At 46.6% G+C, this 20,115-nt stretch overlaps 1 protein-coding gene across 3 annotated transcripts in view; it reads right to left on the bottom strand.

The window, feature by feature from the left end:
* Nucleotides 1-20,115, bottom strand: part of FAIM2 (Fas apoptotic inhibitory molecule 2) — a 44,384-nt gene that overhangs the window by 1,286 nt on the left and 22,983 nt on the right. For 2 of the 3 annotated variants that reach the window (XM_027106218.1, XM_027106216.1), the window contains one exon: nt 14,359-14,617. In XM_027106218.1, the coding sequence (XP_026962019.1) occupies nt 14,468-14,617 (150 nt within the window). In that variant the 3' untranslated portion in view covers nt 14,359-14,467. Of the gene's footprint in view, nt 1-2,604; nt 2,709-14,358; nt 14,618-20,115 lie in introns of those variants that run through there. The other variant, XM_027106217.1, reaches the window with a different exon arrangement.

Consider the following 20,115-nt stretch of genomic DNA (forward strand, 5'->3'; position numbering starts at 1 on the left):
CAAACAAAGATAGGTATGAAAGTGAATATTTACAATGAGAAAATAAATCACAACAAATTACAATTTTTAAAAAGCTGACAAATGCCACAAACATCGCAAAAAATCCCATAATTGATGAATCAAATGCCAGTCACATTTGAATATTACTATTTTCTTACATTTTTTGGCTGCATACACTTTGATTGCTTCTTCACATGGTAATGATTTGAAAATACCATTTTACTAAGAGGACTAGAAAGATGATTCAGACTTATCAAATTTGCCTTTTTATTATTTAATCATTTAGAAAAGTTTCTTTCAGGTTCACAATTTGCTATTGGCAATGTCATGTAAATGTTTAGGTTTTTTATCAAATTGGGGAAAAACCTTGATCAAGTTTCTTTCATCTAGGAGCTATACAATCTCAGAGCATTTCAAATTTTCTTGTGCAGGGACTGTGCTCTTCAAATTGACTCGTTTACTAGCCAATTTGTCTTTGAAAACCTCATTATAAATGGTGAATTATGAGTTTTTTATTATTTGCATTGATATCAGTAATTTGTGTCAAGTCATCAAAAGGTGTAAAGATAGGAGTTTTGATAATTTGTATTTTGAACAGTTCTTATCAAAAGAGAAAAGAATGCATATATAATGATATTTACTGTGTTATTGAGTATATTGCTGACACAACAAAATTTGTTTTGACTGGATGTCAATAAGGACAGGATCCTCTGCTTATGTTTTTGTACAGCTGACAAGTGGAGGAGTTTTCTTCAGACTAGCTTCTGGCCTCATACATTTCTTTTCTTTTCTTTTTTTTTTTTTTAAAGAAAATGTGTTTATTTTTTCAATATATATTCTTTTTTTAAAATTAATTTTTATTGGAGTATAGTTGATTTACAACGTTAGTTTCAGGTGTACAGCAAAGTGAATCAGTTATACAAATACATATATCCACTCTTTTTAGAGTCTATTCCCATATAGGTCATTACAGAGTACTGAGTAGAGTTCCCTGTGCTATACAGTAGGTTCTTATTAGTTATCTATTATATATATAGTAGTGTGTATATGTTAATCCCAATCTCCCAATTTATCCCTCCCCCGTCTTTCCCTCTTGGTAACCATAAATTTGTTTGTTTTCTACATCTGTGACTCTATTTCTGTTTTGTTTAGGTTCATTTGTACCATTTTTGTAGATTCCACGTATAAGCGATATATGATATTTGCCTTTCTCTGTCTGACTTCAGCTTCATATATTTTCAAAACTTGATTTTCTTCTACTCCCATACAATTCTGGTGCCAGGTGCAGAAGGACACATTTAGACCTTGATTTGAACTCTGGCCTTGCACCTTCAGGTCACAACTTCAGGTGAGTCAGCCCGGTGGGCAGATAAGAGATTCCTGGAGCTAGTCCTTCATCTGGGCGTCAGGTAATAGCTGTAATAGGTCAACTATGCATGGAAGTGACTGTAAACCATGTGAATAGATCCCAAACAGAGCGTATCCCCAAGTAAACTTCCCCTTAGCTGGATTCCAAGAATGCCTGTGGCCATTCCAGTGCCATCTAACACAAGGGGAAATGTGAAGGAGGGTAAGTCAAAGTGGAAACAGCAGTCTTTTTTTTTTTTTTTTTCCCCCCCCCCGGTTCGCGGGCCTCTCACTGTTGTGGCCTCTCCCGTTGCGGAGCACAGGCTCCGGACGCGCAGGCTCAGCGGCCATGGCTCACGGGCCCAGCCGCTCCGCGGCACGTGGGATCTTCCCGGACCGGGGCACGAACCCGCGTCCCCTGCATCGGCAGGCGGACTCTCAACCCCTGCGCCACCAGGGAAGCCCAGGAAACAGCAGTCTTAATCAACTGCAATTAAAATATCTTAACTTTTTCAAATATTGTAAAATCAAATGACCTTGTAAACACTTAGAAAAATTTCTAAGGCCTTGGAAGGGTCCTGGGTATGAGTGAGGACCCTGAAGGTTGAGTTTCATTAGCTCCATGGTAAATCCATTTCTGTCCTGCACAGAACACGTATCCAAGCACAGTTAAAATGAAGAAGTATATGTAGAATTTGAAATAACCAAGTTAGGAACTATTCACATGCATAATGGCGTCTATGGCCTCCCAAGGAACCTTGCGCAGCTGACATCCTGGCCCATGGTCCAGCTCATCCTACCCTCCCATCCTGTCCCTCTCTAATCACACCCCAGAGCCTCTGCTCAGTTCCTGCTCTCCCACCTCATTCACTACCTCCAGCTGGGGTTTGGGGGGGCCTCAGAACTGATGGTTAAGCAGGAATCTATGCATATTTTAAAATATTAAATCTCTTTTCTCCCAGAAACAATGTTCCAATAAGGGACTCATACCTGGACTTTTGGAACACAAACCATCTATAAATGGAGAATTTACTTTTTATTATGGTTGAGAAACTCTGCAATTAATCCTTGTAGATTTTTAAACCACTTGGAAATAATATTCATACAATTTATAAATGTATGGATATGCAAACCTCTCATTTTCAGATGAGGAAACTGAGACCCAGGAGGTAAAGGCAATTTCTCTAAAGCTGGAACCGAATTAGTGAGGGTAGGTTAAGTGCTGTAACAAACAACCCCCAAATCTCAGTGGCTTACCACGATAAAGGTTTATTTCTCCCTCATGTCTCAATTCAATGTGAGTCAAGGGTAGGGTGGAAGGGGCCTCTGCTTCTCAGAGACTTCATGGACCCATCTAGAAGCTTTAAAAAACATATGGAAACATTAAAAAACATCTGGAAACATTTCACTGGAGGCAAATAAACACATGAAGAGTTGTGAAACATCACTAGCCATTAAGGAAATGCAAACTAAAGCCACCATGAGCTATCCCTATATATCTATTAGAACATATTGAAACATATTGAAAATAGAAAATAGAAACATATTGACAACACCAAATGCTTGAATTCTTGGATGCAGAGAAATTAGATCTGTCATGTATTGTCGGCGAGAATGTCAAATGGCACAGGCATTCTGGAAAATAGTTTGGCAGATTCTTAAAAACAAACAAACAACAACTGGAATTGGGAGGAGTGAGGATTAACTGTTCATGGATATAGAGTTTCTTTTGGGGGGACAAAATGTTCTAAAATTAGATTGTGGTGATGGTTTATTCATACCTTCTAAATATACGAAAAAAATATTAAATTGTACCCTTTATTTATTTATGTTTAAATATTTATTTATTTATTGGCTGCGTCGGGTCTTAGTTGTGGTGCGCCGGCTCCAGAGCATGTGGGCTCAGTAGTTGCGGCATGCGAGATCTTAGTTTCCCGACCAGGGATTGACTGGTGTCCCCTGCGTTGCAAGATGGACTCTTAACCACTGGACCACCAGGGAAGTCCCTAAATTGTACACTTTGAATAGGTGAATGATATGGTATGTGAATTATATCTCAATAAATCTGTTCTTAAAAAAATGAACATACACTTACCATATGACCCAGCAATCACACTCCTGGGTATTTATCCTAGAGAAATGAAAATTATATCCACACAAAACCTTTATGAGACTGTTCATAGTGGCTTTATTTGTAGTAGCTAAAAATTGGAAAGAACCAATATGTCCTTCCGTAAGTGAATGGTTAAACAAACTGTGGTACATCTCTATAGCATGGACTATTACTCAGTGATAATACGGAATGAACTACTGATACCTGCAACAATTTGGATGGATGTTAAAGCATTATGCTGAGTGAAAAAAAATCTCAAAAAATACAAACTATATGGTTCCATTTATATAACATTTTCAAAATGAAAAAATCATAGAAAATGGAAAACAGATCAGTGGTTTGCTAGGGTTAGGGGGGTGGATGTGACCATAACATCGTGGCTTAATAGAGATGTTTGTGGTGGTGGAATGGTTCTGTATCTTGATTATAGCGGTGGCTACATGAATCTATGTGATAAAATGTCACAGAACTATTTACACACGTTGTACCAATGTTAATTTCCCAGTTTAAGTAGTGTGGTATAATTATATAAGATGTAATCATTGAGGGAAACAGTGAAGGGTACAGGGGACCTCACCATACCTTTTTGTGACTTCCTGTACATCTATAATTGTTTCAAAATAAACAGTTAAAAAAATAAGAGGAATTATTAGAGAATCAATATAGGAAGCAGTTACACCCTCACCCTCTCCACCACCCAATGTAGCCATCTATGCCCCCGCCTGCCTCTAACCCTGGCAGCAAAGTGGACAGGGTAAAATAGAGAATCTCTGGTCTGGGGGACACCAGCCCACTGGAGGAAAGGATAACCTGCTGCAGGCTTAAGTGAAAGTTTACACAGTGAATGTTGAAAACCCCAGATTTCTCGCCCTACCACTTTCCAGATAACTGGCAGCCAGGGTTACACCCTTCAAGTGGGAGGTCTGGAGGGCCTGCTTGGGGAAATTTTTTTTTTTTAATTAATTTAGTTTTTGGCTGCGTTGGGTCTTTGTTGCTGCGTGTAGCTTTCTCTAGTTGTGGGGAGCGGGGGCTCCTCTTCATTGAGGTGCGCGGGCTTCTCATTGCGGTGGCTTCTCTTGTCGCAGAGCACGGGCTCTAGGAGCACGGGCTTCAGTAGTTGTGGTGCACGGGCTCAGTAGTTGTGGCTCATGGGCTCTAGAGCACAGGCTCAGTAGTTGTGGCACAAGGGCTTAGTTGCTCTGCAGCATGTAGGATCTTCCTTGACCAGGGCTGGAACCCTTGTCCCCTGCATTGACAGGCAGATTCTTAACCACTGTGCCACCAGGGAAGCCCTGCTTGGGGAAACTTACAGACATCTGGGGTTTCTCTAGGGAAACGGCCCAGCCAGAACTAGTGAAGCTCACAGAGACTACCCCACCACAAGCTCAGAGCTTTTTAGTGCCCCAGTCATTTTTTTAAAAATATTTATTTATTTATTTATCTATTTATTTGGCTATGTTGGGTCTTACTTGTGGCACATGGGATCTTCATTTAAGCATGCGGGACCTTTCACCGCGGTGCGCAGGCTTCTCTCTAGTTGTGGTGTGTGGGTTTTTCTCTCTCTAATTGTGGCGCACGGGCTCCAGAGCGCATGGGCTCTGTAGTTTGCATCTCATGGGCTCTCTTGTTGAGGCGCGTGAGCTCAGTAGCTGTGGTGTGCGGACTCAGTAGTTGTAGCGTGTGGGCTTAGTTGCCCCGTGGCATGTGGGATCCTAGTTCTCTGACCAGGGATCAAACCCCCATTCCCTGCATTGGAAGGCAGATTCTTTACCACTGGACCACCAGGGAAGTCCCCATTCTTTTTTAAATAGATTCCAAGTGTATGTGAAAGTAGAGAGAATGGTATGATTTCCATGTACCTGCTACTCAGCTCCAACAATTATCAAACATACAGCCAATCTTATTTCTTCCATACCTGTATACTTTCAATCTGTTGGTGCCCACCCTCTTTAAAAAATAAAACAAAACAAAAATAAAAACCTCACAGCTTATTTGTTGAAGAAATTAGATATTTCATCCTGTAGCATTTCCCATATTCTGGATTGTAGAAGTCATGTAATAATTTTCTCAACTTTTGTATTCTATATGAACTCTTGGTTAGCTCTAGAATCTTGTTCAGATTGAGATTTGATTTTTGGCAGGAAAACTACTAGGTGGGGATGTACTTCCTATTGTATCTCATCGGGGGGCCCACTCTTAAAGTAGAACAGATGACCCTAGATCATCAGACATTTGAGGAAAGTCTCTAACATGAAAAATAGAGTTCAAATAGCCTGGAAACAAGTAAGTCAGAGGAGCAAAAACCATGCAGGGAGAAGAAAAATATCCTCCAAATCCTAAAATACTAACATTCTCTATGAATTAAGAGAGATATTACAACCATGAAACAAGCTAGAAAAAGAACATTGAATCCAAGTGATGGTTATGTTTATCATAAAATTCTTTCAACTTTTCTATATGTTTGGAAACTTCTCACAGCAAAATATTGGGGAAAAAGAACATTTAAAGAACAAACAGAAGCGTTGGGAATTAAAACTGTGATAGCAGAAATGAAATACTCCATAGAGTAGCTGGAAGACAAAATTGAGGCAATCTTCTACAAAGTGGAGCAAAAAAGGCAAAGATGGAAAATAGAAGACAAAAGATATAGTCTGGCTTAGGTGATCTGATATCCAAATAATAAGAGTTCCAGAAAGAGAAAGCTGAGGGAACTATCAAACTATCTGTCAAAGAATTAGCAAATAAATCAAAGAACTAGCAAAGAAATAATTCAAGAAAATTGCCCAGAACTGAAAGGCCTATCAGTTGTATAATGGATAAAAATAGTTTCCTTTCCATCCTCCCTCCCTTTCTCCTTTTTTCCTCTTGTCATCCTTCTCTCCTTCCTTCCTTTTTTCTCTATTTATTTTATTTAACTTCCCTTTGCAGGATATTTTATTACACAATTATGTAATTTTTGGTATAGAAAAATTAGTAAATCCAGATAAAACAAATAATAAACAAATACAGGGACTTCCCTGGTGGTCCAGTGGTTAAGAATCCTCCTTCTAATGCAGGGGACGCAGGTTCAATCCCTGGTTGGGGAACTAAGATCCCACATGCTGCAGGGCAACTAAGCCTGCGCACTCTAGAGCCCACGCGCCACAACTAGAGAGAAGCCCATGTGCCGCAACAAAAGATCCTGCATGCCACAACGAAGATCCCCCGTGCTGCAACTAAGACCCGACACAGCCCAATAAATAAATGAATATTAAAAGAAAACAAATACAGTAAAGTGACAGGGCACAGAGATCTGTTGTGTCTCTATACATTGACAGTGAGCTAGTAGAAACAGAAATTGAGAAAACAATTTCATTTACAATTGCAACAAAAAGAATAAAATAGCTAGGAATAAACTTAACCTAGGAGGTGAAAGACCTGTACGCTGAACACTGTAAGACGTTGAAAGAAGTTGAAGAAGACACAAACAAATGGAAAGGAATTCATGTTTATGGACTGGAAGAATTAGCATTGTTAAAATGTCCATATTGGGCTTCCCTGGTGGCACAGTGGTTGAGGGTCTGCCTGCCGATGGAGGGGACACGGGTTCGTGCCCTGGTCCGGGAGGATCCCACATGCCGCGGAGCGGCTGGGCCCGTGAGCCATGGCCGCTGAGCCTGCGCGTCTGGAGCCTCTGCTCCGCAACAGGAGAGGCCACAACAGTGAGAGGCCCGTGTACAGCAAAAAAAAAAAAAAAAAAAAAGTCCATATTACCTAAAGCAGTCTGCCTATTCAGTGCAATCCCTATCAAAATCCCAAGGACATTTTCCACAGAAATAGAACAAAAAAATTCTAAAATTTATATGGAACCACAAAAGGCCCTGAATAGCAAAAGCAATCTTGAGAAAAAAGAACAAAGCTGGAGGTATAACACACCCTGATTTCAAACTATATTACAAAGCCACAGTAATGAAAACAGCATGGTATTGGCAGAAAAACAGATACATAGATCAATGTAAGAGAATTGAGAGCCCAGAAATAAACCCATGCATGGGTTTACGGACAATTAATTTATGACAAAGGAGCAAAGACCATACAATGGAGAAAGTATAATCTCTTCAATGAATGGGGTTGGGAAAACTGGGCAGCTTAAACATGAGACTAGACTACTACCTCACACCATACACAAAAATCAACTCAAAGTAGATTTAAAGACTTGAATGTAAAACCTGAAACCATAAAACTCTTAGAAGAAAACGTGTATGTTTTCTGTATTTGTCCCTGTATTTGTTTATTATTTGTTTTATCTAGATATACTAATTTTTCTATACCAAAAATTACATAAATTGTGTAAAAAGGCAGTATGTTCTTTGACATCAGTCTTAACAATATCTTCCTAGATATGTCTCCTCAGGCGAAGGAAACAAAAGCAAAAATAAACAAATGGGACTACATAAAACTAAAAACTTCTGCACCCTCAACAAAACAAAAAGACAACCTATCAAATGGGAGAAGATATTTGCAAATGATATATCCATTAAGGGGTTGATATCCAAAATATATAAAGAACTCTTACAACTCAGCAACAAAAAACCAAACAACCTGATTAAAAAACGGGCAGAGGAGCTAAATAGACATTTTTTCAAAGAAGACCTACAGATGGCCAACAGGCACATGAAAAGATGCTCAACATCACTAACTATTGGAGAAAAGCAAATCAAAACCACAATGGATATCACTTCATGCCTGTTAGAATAAATGACAAGGCAAGAAATAAGTGTTGGCAAGGAGGAGAAAAGGAAGCCCTTGGGCACTGTTGGTGGGAATGTAAATTGGTGCAGCCACCATGGAAAACAGTATGGAGATTCCTCAAAAAATTACAATTAAAAATAGAACTACCATATGAACCAGTGATTCCACTTCTGGGTATTAATGTGAAGAAAATAAAACACTAATTTGAAATGATATAGGCATCCCAATGTTCACTGCAGCATTATTTACATAGCCAAGGTATGATATGGAAACAATATAGGTGCCCATGGGTGGATGAATGGATAAAGATTCCCAGAGTGGAATACTACTCAGCTATAAAAGGATGAAATCTTGCCACTTGTGACAACATGGATGGATCTTGAGTGTGCTATGCTAAGTGAAATAAATCAGATGGAAAAAGAGAACTACCACATGACTTCACTCATATGTGGAATATAAAAAACAAGCAAACTCTTGGTGGGAATGTAAATTGATACCGCCACTATGGAGAACAGTATGGAGGTTCCTTAAAAAACTAAAAATAGAATTACCATATGACCCATCAATCCTGGGCATATACCCTGAGAAAACCATAATTCGAAAAGAGTCATGTACCACAATGTTCATTGCAGCACTATTTACAATAGCCAGGACATGGAAGCAACCTAAGTGTCAATCGACAGATGAATGGATAAAGAAGATGTGGCACATATATACGATGTGTGGGCCTTGGTCATGCTTCCCAGAATCCACTTGTCAAAGCCCTCCTCTTCCTAGGACAGTTTATGCAGAAGTTGGGGATTGAGAAGCTTGAGAAGGAATACAATATTCCTTCTTGAGGTTTTCTCTCACTATCTGTTTCTTGTGATAAAAAGCCAAAACAAGCCAACTGGCCCTTTCAGCGTTCTACCTGGAAATCATCTTAGCCAGATCCATCAGTTCATTAGGTATTTTTTTCTATTTTTCACATGAGTGTAGATTAAAGTTTTGCTAAACTTTCTACCATGACATAACAAGGGTCTGTGTCCCTCCGGGTTTCAATTCTATTTTCCTCAATTTCCTTTGAACCTTCATAGGCAGTCTCCTGGAAGCCCTTCAAGCTTTCCTTAACAGTCTCATTGAGACTTGTCAGGCATCTCCTACCACCTGGTCCCAACATCAATGCTGTGTGTTTGAGGTTTTGTTATGGCAGTGCCTCACTTCCAGGGAACAGATTCTGTTCCACTTATCTGTTGCTGCATAGCAAACTACTTCAAACTTAGTGTCATAACACAACAACAATTTTGTTGTCCTCACAGATTCTGTAGATTAGGATTTGAACAGGGGACATAGGGGATGGTTTGTCTCTGCTCTGTGATGTCTTGGGCCTCAACTGGGAAGACTCAAATGTCTGGGGGCTGGAGTGAGAGAATCTACTTCCAAATTGGCTTCCTCCCTCACATGGCTGCCACTTGGTGAGCATGGCTGGAAGACCGGGCTCAGCCTGGTCTCTTGGCTAGAGCACCCACACATGCCTCCCTAGCGTGGTGGAAAAAGGAGCTAACAAAGGGGCACAGAGCACCTACTGTGTACAAAGCACTTCCATAGTCGGCAGAAGATAGGAGAGGGAGAAATCACCAGGAGTGTTGCAGAAGAGAAACCATACCCAACAGCTCCGGACCATTTAGCTGAGAGTCCCAAGTGAATGTGCTTTCAAGTGGCCCCAGCAGGAAAGCAAGCGCTGAGGAGCTGTGGAGCTGTGGGAAGGGGAGGCCTCTGAGCGGGGTGGGGCCTCTGAATCGTTTTCTCAGCTTGCTTCCTGTCCACCGAAGTTCAGGAGTCCAAAGTCCTCTTCGTTTTGAGACAGGGTGAGGTTCGCTCCTTTTGGCAGAGTTTTCCCAGAAAAGAAAGCAGAGACCCCAGGAGGGGTTGGGGAGGGTGGGCTGGGGAGAGAGGATCTTAGCCGTCTGTGTGTGGGGATGGGGGTAGGGGACAATCAGTAAGCGGGCAAACACAGGTTCGCTGAGAGTCGCCAGACGTGAGTGAAGAAGATGGCAGGTGTAAGCCAGGTCAGGTCAGCTCAGCCCTGAGTTCCTCAGAGGAACTTGCTAATGTAATCATCACCCCATGTGCCCTGTAATCCCGCCCCCGGTCACTCACTCGTGTATAAACTTGGACAAGTCACTGCACCCTCTGCTCCGGAGATTCCTCTTAGGTAAAATAAAAGGGTTGGAGGAGGTTCATTCATTCATTCCTCCATTCATTCAAAGGCTGTGTATTGACGCCATTTGCCATAAGACCTATGAATTCAAGGGGGAACAAGACACAGTTCATGCCTTCAAGCAGCTCAGGTCTTATACTAGGAGACAGAAGGAGAGGTTAAAACGCAGCTAGAGTGGTACAGAGCAGGAGGGGTCCGAGGAGGGAGTGGCCAGGGCACCTGGGGGAAGGATTGAGAAAGGCTTCATAGGAGAGGCAACTCTAAAAGCCGCTGTTCTTGGGGATCCTTCCAGGTACAACATAGGCTTTCCTTCTAGGGAACCAGATTTTGGGTCAAAATAAGGAAGAATCTTCTAACAGAACTGCGCACAAAAGAACAGGCTTCCATGGAAGGTTTCCTGTCGGGAGGAGCCTCTGTCAGGGCTGTCACAGGTGCAAGGATCCAAAGGGCCTCCGCCAAGGGTCTATATATATTGACAGGAGGGCCAGTGTGGAACGTGGAGATTTAATTCTCACTTAGCTATACTAGGAGCAGCAGCTCTGGCGTGAACCCCTCACACTGCCACACACACACACACACACACACACACTCCCTGAGCCATCCGAGGAACGAGCAAAAGGCAGGCAAAGGAGAAGATTCGGGTGTCATTATTACTTTTATTCTTATCTCCTGTCAGTCAGGGACCAGGAAGGTGAGGCCAGGGAAAGGAACAGCGCAGATCCCAGGAAACTTGGAGGAGCTGAGGCCTGAAGGGCTTGTTTCTGGGGGTGTGTCTCTGCCCTCGGACACTCGAGAGAAAGCTCTGGGCCTGGGTGGCACAGGGGTGTTTCCAACAGACAGGTAAACAGTGTCTGAGATACGACAGTGGCTGGACTAAAGGGAACAGCAGGAGGCTGAGGCAGAGAGTGGTCTGGGGTGATCCGAGAAGAGCAGGGAATGAAGGCCAGTGGCCAGATCCGGCCCGCAAACCTCAGGCCGCACATCTCTCTGCTTCTCGCCTGCAGAACCAGGCCCTGCTTTTCCTCAGGCAGCCACTGAGGGGCAGCAAAGTGCTTGAGTGAAATCCCAGGTGGGCCAGGGAGGGGAGAGGTGGAGCCTTTTGGAACAAGGGTGTCTGTCTGATCCTGATGCCCCCAGGAGCAAGATGAGGATGGCAGAGCCAAGATTCCAGGGGCTTCCCCAGGCGATACAGGCGCCACACCTGAGCCTGGGAATCGGTGCTAGAGGCCAGGGACCTGTGTGTACCTCCCTGGCCCCCCATCTACAATCCCCAGGAGAGGATCTTTTGCTCTGTTTTCCCCTCAGTAAGAGACCTCTGACCTGCATCACAGATGGTCAGATTCTCGGCTGCCTGCAGTTTTATAAAATCCAACCCACCCCTTCCTGGGCAGGGAAGCAGGCTCCTCTTCTCCTCGGCAGCTTGTGCCACCTGCCCAGCTCCGGTTTCTCTGTTTCTTGAAATCCTGCATTCCTGTTCCCCACCCTTCCTCCTTCCAAGGCCCATCCAGGTGTCTCTGGGGTGCCTCATGGCTTCAGTGCAGGTGGAACACAGGAGCCTCAGCCCTGGCTCTGCTGCCAGCTCAGCATGTCCTGGACCCCTCTCAGGACCCAGAATAGGAGACTCCGCAGCATACTCTGCTGTGCGATGGCCCTGAGTTGCCCTGTCACATTGTCTATTGCTGAGTGCTTGCCTTCCCCTTCACGCTTTTGGAGCTCAGCCTTGGAAAAGCTGCGTAAACCCCAAATTCTGCATAAACTGTCCTAGGAAGAGGAGGGCTTTGACAAGTGGATTCTGGGAAGCATGACCAAGGCCCAGGCTGAGAATTATAGGGCAAGGGGTGGGGGAAGTAACCCCTCTAGCACTGGAACTGGAGATTAGGAGAGGAATCGAGGGGACCTCGGAGGAGAGGTGGCATCTGGATAAGGAAGTCAGTGCAAATAAATGTTCTGGTGCCTGTCTCTGCGGCACTCTGGCCACGGTCTTCCATCTTGCTGACAGGAAAACTGAATCACAGTCAGTAAGAAACACTTGCTTAATACCATGAGCCCGTTGGCAATGAGGCTGGAAATCAGACACCAGAATCCTGCTTCCCAGCTTGTGTTTAGAAGGTGGAAACTACAGAGTACAAAATCTGGTGGTGGTAACTGGGGTGGGGTGGGGAGGGAAGGCCAGGGGTGGTAATGAGGACGACGAATCCCCCGAGCTGTGAGGGCCTGACCATCCAGTCTCATTCCAGCCCCCATCCAGTCTGTTAGCCTCTCCATCACCTCAGCTTTCCTCTCTGCAATGGGGATGCACTGAGTACTACCCTCGTAGGGTTGCCGTATGGATTAATTTAGACCAGCACGCAGGGCGCATCCCACCTATGCTCCCAGTTGCCTTTATCTCACACACCAACACCGCCATCCATTCTTGGTTCCCTCTCTCCTCATACCCGAGATGGAACAAAACTTCAAATGCTTCTGCAATATTTCTTACAAGTTGGAAATAGGAAGGGCGGAGAGGGAGGGATCAGGAGCACCTAGATAGCATACCTAGTTATCCCCCCACCCGCAGGGGCAAACAGAGCCACCGGCATGTGGGGAGAGAGGCAACCCTGGAGGGAGAGGCCAAGGAAGGGTCCAGGTATCCACTCTGAACCTCCCTGACTCCACACAGTAACTTTCCACTGGCCCAGTTAGCCGCTAGCAAGGGCAGGCTGCATGCTTCCCCCAGGTGTGGCCCCCTGGTCCACTCCCCAGCAGACTTGCAGGGGGCTGGGTGGCTGACGCACACCCTGCGTGAGATCTCAGCCGCCCAGAGGCTGATAAGGAGACCCGACCCCATCACATGGGGACCAGCTGGAGGGACTTGCCCTGGTTGTTAACATCAGCTGGACGCCTTCCAAATTGGAGAGATGAGGAGATAAGGAGTGAAACGGCGACATGGGCACTGCCAATGGAGGCCTCAGGAGGCCTGACTGGGGATAAGCCAGCAACTGGCAGAGGATGGGGGGAGGCTTTAGGAAGTGAGATGGGCAGAAAGACCATGGGGAAGGGCTGGAGGCAGGGCCGGACTCCCTCCTGATGGGGCTGGCTCAGTTGCTAGATAAGCCTCCCTTCCCTAGAACGCCCGGTCCTCCAGGGCCCAAGCCCTCACTCAGCCTCAGGTCCGTGGGAGCAGCCTGGGAGTTTAAGAGAAGAGGAGAGCAGATGTTGCTTTCAGTCCTGCCACGCCTCCCGGGAGGATGCAGGTCTGGGTGAGTTAGCGATGCTGCAGAGCCCAGGCCTCCCAGTTGGTTGGCTGCCTGCTCCCACCTCCCATGGAGCCTCAGGACAGGTCCCCACTCAGTAGCAGGGCCCCTGCCCCCACCTCCTGCCCCAACAGCTCTGTGTCATGACCCAGGAGGGTAAACCAAGGCAAGCACAGATGGTACTGGCTTCCTGCCCCTCTCTCTGCTGCAGGGCTCTGGTGCCTAGAACAAGCCGCTGGTCCCAGAGCTGAGAGAAGATAGGCAGCCTGGAACAGCCATCCTGTTCACCCACTATCCCCATCCCCCCACTGCAGAGCACCCACATCTTGTCTCCCAGTTGTCCTCTCCACCCCTTTCTTACCGAATGTCAAAACCTAACCTGGAAGGAGGGAGAGGAGGCAGGGGGTGGGCACAGGACAGTGTGCCCCATAGTCCTACAGCTGTGGCAACTTCAGGAGGAATCATGGTGGGGCTGCAGGCCTCGGCCAGGCTTCCTGGGATCTTTTTCCCACCTCTGAAATCCTGCTGGGCTTCTCCCACTCATCCCTTGGGTCCTCAAACCCAGAGGAACCTCCAGCTTCGACAGTCTCAGTTTGGGAGATATAACTGGGGGGAAGGGGCGGCACAGGGGATGGTGTGACCTGGGTACCGCAGGGCCCCTGATGGCATGGGTACAAGCTGCAGAGGGTGAGGATGAGGGCTGGCTGAGGGAAGTGAGCAGGCTGGCCAAAGGCTTGGCTGGCAACTAGCTTTATATCTGGGCTGGCAGGAGCACGGGGTGGGGGGGTCAGAGGACCAGCAAGGGGGCATTCTCTGAAGGAAATGGGGGGTGGGAAGGGCTCCTCATTCCCGGTTGGTGCCAAAAAGCTGCAGGAAGAAGGTGAAGATATAGATGATGTCTAGGTAAATGTTGAGGGCTCCAAAAATATACTCCTCAGGGCTCAGCGAGTGGCGTCGGCTACCCATCAGCAACTGGGTGTCAAATGCCAGGAACTGAGGGAAGGGGGAAGAGAGAGAGAGAGGTCAGAAGGTCTGGTCACTGTGACACTGGCCAAGGGAGCCCAGTGTCCCAGCCCAGGCCCACCCCCAATTTTGTTATCACGGGCGACCTGGCTGCTCAGTGACCCTCCTGTGACAGCCCGGAATATGGCACTTTCCCAACACCTTCCATCCCTAATTCAACACTTATTTACTGAGCACCTACTATGTGCCAGCCACCAATGCAGGAAAGAAAAAGACAGACAAGATCCCCGACTTCGTAGAGCTTAGAGTCTAGCGGGAAAGTAACTGTTAGTATGGTGAGTAACAAAGAGAAACACAAAGTGCCACAGGGGGCTGATAACGGGAATCTGACCAATGTGAGTGTGTCAGCGGTCAGGGAAGGCTTCCTGGAGGAGGGGACCTTCAAGCGGAGGCATAGTCTTCTTGCATTCTCTCAGGGCCCTACTCAGAGGATGAACGAATGCTCCATGTAACAGTGAGCAGGGAGCAGGCACTTGTTAGGTGCTTTACAGACATTAGCCTACTTTGTCCTAATAACGTCCCTATTGAGTAGGGATTCTACCTTTCTTAGAGGAAACCAAGGCCCAGAGATGTTCAGTACTTAACCAAGGTTACAGGGCTGGGAAGTGGCAAAGCCAGGATCTGCACCCAAGCAGGCTGGCTCCAGAGCCCCCTCATTTAGCCATTCTGCTCTGCAGCTTATGGGCAGCACCCAGGGTTAATGTGTTTCCTACCAGGAAACAGGCTCCCCCGAGAGCCCCAGTGACTTGCTCAGAGCTGCAGAGACAACGAGGAACACCATGCTTTCGGGGGCTCATCACTTAGTGGGGGACACTTACAGATGATTACAATAAAACCTGGTAAATGCCATAATTAGGGCTGACTGGGCAGGAGGAAGGTGGCCCGGGAGAGGTGACACTTTCCCTGGGGCTTGAAGTATGAGTAGGAGTTTGCTAGACTAAGCAGGCCTGGGGAAGCCCTGGAGGTGAGGGCGGTGGTGTGCAGAATGAGGAATTCATTGTGGCAGGAGCAGTGGGGCAAAGGGATGGATGGACAGAGGCTGGAGCCCAGGGGCCAGAGGCTCCAACAGGGAGCAGCTCCAGCATGTGGGACATCAAGGCATCTCACCCTTGAGGGTGGGGAGGTGGGCATGATTACAAGTATGGGCTTGAAAGTCAGACCGACTTGGATTCCAGTCTCAGCTCTGCTACTCACTAGCTCTGGGATCCTGGGCCAGGTTATTTAGTCGTTGTGAGCCCGTGAGTCCACCTCGGCAGAAGGGAGGTGAGTGTGCTTGCCTCCTGAGGATGTTGTGAGAGTGAGATAATGCATGCAAGGTGCCTGGCAAGGTGCCTGACACACGGTAAGCACTTAATGAATGGTGGCTGTTAGTGGAGTTTTATTGTTATATCTGCAGAAGGAGAGGTGCCCTCTTGAGAACTTGCGTGCGCTGCTGCTGAGACTCAGGTCTCCTGCCACCCAGCGAGGAGGCAGAAATGTCACTAGGGAAGCTGTGTAGCCTTAACAGCAGGCAAATGGAGAACCAGAGCCAGGGCTGAGGGGGCCCTGCTCAGGGCATGAGAACACAGGACCGGAGCCGGAACGCCTGGGTTTGGGCTTCTATAGCTTGGAGCCATCACCCACTTGACCTCAGTGTCCTCACCTGCAAAATGGGACAGTAATGACAACCACACCAGGGTGTGGTTTTGAGGGTAAAGGTATCACAGCATATGTGTCATCAACTATAGTTATTCTTTAGTGTCGTTTTACTCCACTCTACCCTGTTCCTTCTCAGTGTGATTTGGATTGCCAGGTAAAGTTTCCTTCTGTAGCAAGAACAGGCAAGGAGAGGGGCTGACTCAATGCTACCAGCTGCTTCGCAGTCACGGCTGCCAGCATAAGTTAATAAACTGCTGATCTGGCTTACCAATCAGTCACTTGCTTGGTTGATTTCCCAGAGCCCGGTCACCCCTGGGTGAGCTAATGAAATTGAATCTCTCAACTAGAAGGCTTGGACCTGACCCGGTCTGGGGGTGGCCTCTCCAAGGAGCCTCCTAGAACAGCCAGCTGGCTTTTCTCTTGGAGAAAAGAGGAATGAAATGGTTTCTGCCCCTGTCCTTGGCCAATGGCCACGGATGCTTATCTACATGGGCTATCTGCGAGAGCCTGCCACAAATTTCAACCCCACTGCCCAGTAACACCCATCACTGCAACCTCATGCCTGTGAGCCAGCTGAAGGCTTTCCATTCATTTATTCCCAGCAGCATTTGTTGAGCATCTACTATGTTGTAGGGAACATGAAAGCAAAAGACATGATCAGAGATTACATTACGAGCATGCACTCACATAGGGGAAAGTAACTTGATAATCTCCCTGGGTGACGAGCGCTGTTCCCTAACATGTTGGCTGAGAGCAGATATCTTGGTCATAGTTAACCTTGTAGTTGGCAGCAAAGATCTAAGTTGAGAGCCAACAACCAGATTGACCACTGACACCTAAAAGGACAGCAGGGGACTTCCCTGGTGGCACAGTGGTTAAGAATCCGCCTGCCAATGCAGGGGACACGGGTTCGAGCCCTGGTCCGGGAAGATCCCACATGCCAAGGAGCAACTAAGTCCGTGCGCCACAACTACTGAGTCCGCACGCCTACAGCCCGTGCTCCGCAACAAGAGAAGCCACCATGATGAGAGGCCCATGCACCGCAACCAAGAGTAGCCCCCGGTCGCCGCAACTAGAGAAAGCCCGCGCGCAGCAATGAAGACCCAATGTAGCCAAAAATAAATAAGTAAAATAAATAAATTTATAAAAAAAAAATTCCCCAATCCTGCCAAAGTCATAAAAAAAAAAAAAAGAGGACAGCAGGTCTTGAGTTGCGAGGCAACTGGATACAAGACCCTGAAGGAGGGGCATGTGGGTCAGGGGCAAGAGGCAGGAGCTGGGCGAGGATGCTACTAACTTACAACTGAACCGTCTTTTCACACGCTAGTCCTTTATCTCACTTGCCCAATTCACTCTAGGAGGTGGATATTCACCCTTATTATTTTAAATATGAGGAAAGGAGTCTCAGAGCAGGTGAGTGACTTGCTGATGGTCATTTATCTAGCTGGAACCAGATTACCTGTCTCCTACATTCCAACAGAGAAGGGGGGAGGGCGGGCTTGAAGGGAGGGAGGAAGCACGCACAGAGGGCAGAGGAGACAAAGGCAAACTTTCCTGGTTCACCTTATTGGCCAGGGCTGCACCTGGTCAGGGTCCCATGGCCATATACTCGGCCTGACCCTGCCTCGTCCAGGCTTATGTCTGCTGTCCTCCCAGAGATGAGGCTGAGAGGCTCTGGGGGAGCCATGCCATGGAAAGGGTGGCTCAGAGCCACCAACAAACAGGCACTGAATACAAAAAGCTGGGGTTGCAATGTGTTGAATCAGCATAAAAAATATACGTGGACCATGTCCATGCTACAGAAATGCCAGCATAAGGGCTCAGAGCAGCACACCCAAGGCTGTTCACGGCAGCTTAGGTTCTAACAGTGAAACCCTGGAAACAAACCCAAGCTCTATCAACCAGGGGATTGTTAAGTAAACTGTGGGCAGCAGTGCTGAAGCAGAAACATCTCTGATATACACTCTTATGAGAAAAGCACAACTTGCAGAAAAATCCAAATCACATGAGCCCCTTTATGTAACAAAAAAACCTCACAAAACTATATGTTATAGGGGGCCTACATAGCATATATCTATAAAATGCATATAGAGAGGTCTGGAAGGAGAGACAACTGACCACAGCTGTTACACAGCCAAATGACATTTGCTTTATCTGTATCATTTAAGATTTAAAAAAATGAAATATATGAATAAGTGTATTCATACATTGTATTAGAAAAAACTAAGAGAAGGGTTAAAGTAACACAAAAGAAGAGTTTGTGAACGCTTTCATTTAACTGTCCCCATAATCCCCTGGGACAGGTATTGCATGATCATCTCCATCATGGAGCTGAGACTGAGGCCCAGAGAGTATAAATGACTCGCCCACTTCACACAGCCGAGAGGACAGACAATCCCATTCTGTTTCCACCATGTGACTGACACTGCTTTGGGGTGTGTGTGTGTGTGTGTGTGTGTGTGTGTGTGTGTGTGTGTGTGTGTGTGTGTGTCTGTGCGACACGCAGTTTCAGCGGCCATGGCTCACGGGCCCAGCCGCTCTGCGGCATGTGGGATCTCCCCGGACCGGGGCACGAACCCGTGTCCCCTGCATCGGCAGGCGGACTCTCAACCACTGCGCCACCAGGGAAGCCCTAAGCGCGGGCTTTGAGGATTCCAGAGAAAAGAGACTACCAGCTTTAAGCCCTTGTGCCCTCAGTTGGGTGCAGGACAAGGAGAGGGGAGCTGAGTGGAGACTTGTCTGGGGCCCATAGAAGATACTTCTCTTGTCTTCAGCAACCTGGGTGTCAAAAGTTGAAATGGCACAGATGACCTCTGCATGCAGCCCTGGGTCCTGGGGAGCACTCCCAGGTGGGTCACCACCACCAAAGGAACAGGGTCTGGCAGCCGTGTGAGCCAGAAAGTCTGGCCCAAGATAAAAGGGGAGCAGTGTGAAAAGGTATGTGAAAGAGGAAGGGCATGCGTGTGATACAGTGCTTAAGAGCACGGACTGGGAAGTCGCATAGACCTGGGTTCAAAGCTTGCCTATGACCTTAGGCAACTGACTACTACTAACAGGTAATATTATTGATCACTGATGACACGCCAGGCACTTTCTGACTGCTTTGCACATATTAATTCACTGAAAAGTCACAACCTACGAGGCGGGTACTATTATTATCTGCATTTTACGGATAAGGAAACAGAAGCACAGAGAGGTAACATGACTTGATCAGTCCACAGCTCGAATGTGGCAGAGAATGGATTTGAACCCAGCTACTGTGCTCCAAAATCTGGTGTTCTGAATTATAAGGTTAACATTTACAATAAGGGTGAAAGCTACCATGGTAGTTGAGAGACTACCATGTTCCAGGTGCTAGGCTGTTTTCTTTTCTCTGTTCATATATTATCTTATAAAGCATTACCACAGCCTTGTGAGATAGTTAATATTAGCCTCATTTTAAGATGTGGCACAGAGAGATCAAGTAACTTGCCCAAAGGCCACAGTGGTAAGATGAGCTAGGCCTTGACTGTGGTTTGGGTGGGGTGCACGTGGCCACCAGAAGAGCCCCCCTGGCCCTCCTGATAGCACCCTTCCTGGCTCTGCCCCTGTATGCCTGTGTAGAGGCTCCCCTGCCCTGCTCCCTAAAGGGACTCTGAATCACCCCTCCCTCAGTCTACCAGCACTGGGGCTGGGGGCCTTCTTTCACCTTCTCCAGGTCAGGGTGTTGGTTTGAAAGGCTTGGTTTGAGCAGGGCATGTGTGGTGTGTATGTGTGTGTGGTGTGTGTGTATGTAATGTATATGTGATGTGTATATGGTATGCACGTGTATATGTGTGTGTGGTGTGTGT

Source organism: Aethalodelphis obliquidens, unplaced genomic scaffold, assembly GCF_003676395.1.
Source record: "Aethalodelphis obliquidens isolate GAN/ISIS:26980383/991018 unplaced genomic scaffold, ASM367639v1 scaffold8, whole genome shotgun sequence".
NCBI lineage: Eukaryota > Metazoa > Chordata > Mammalia > Artiodactyla > Delphinidae > Aethalodelphis > Aethalodelphis obliquidens.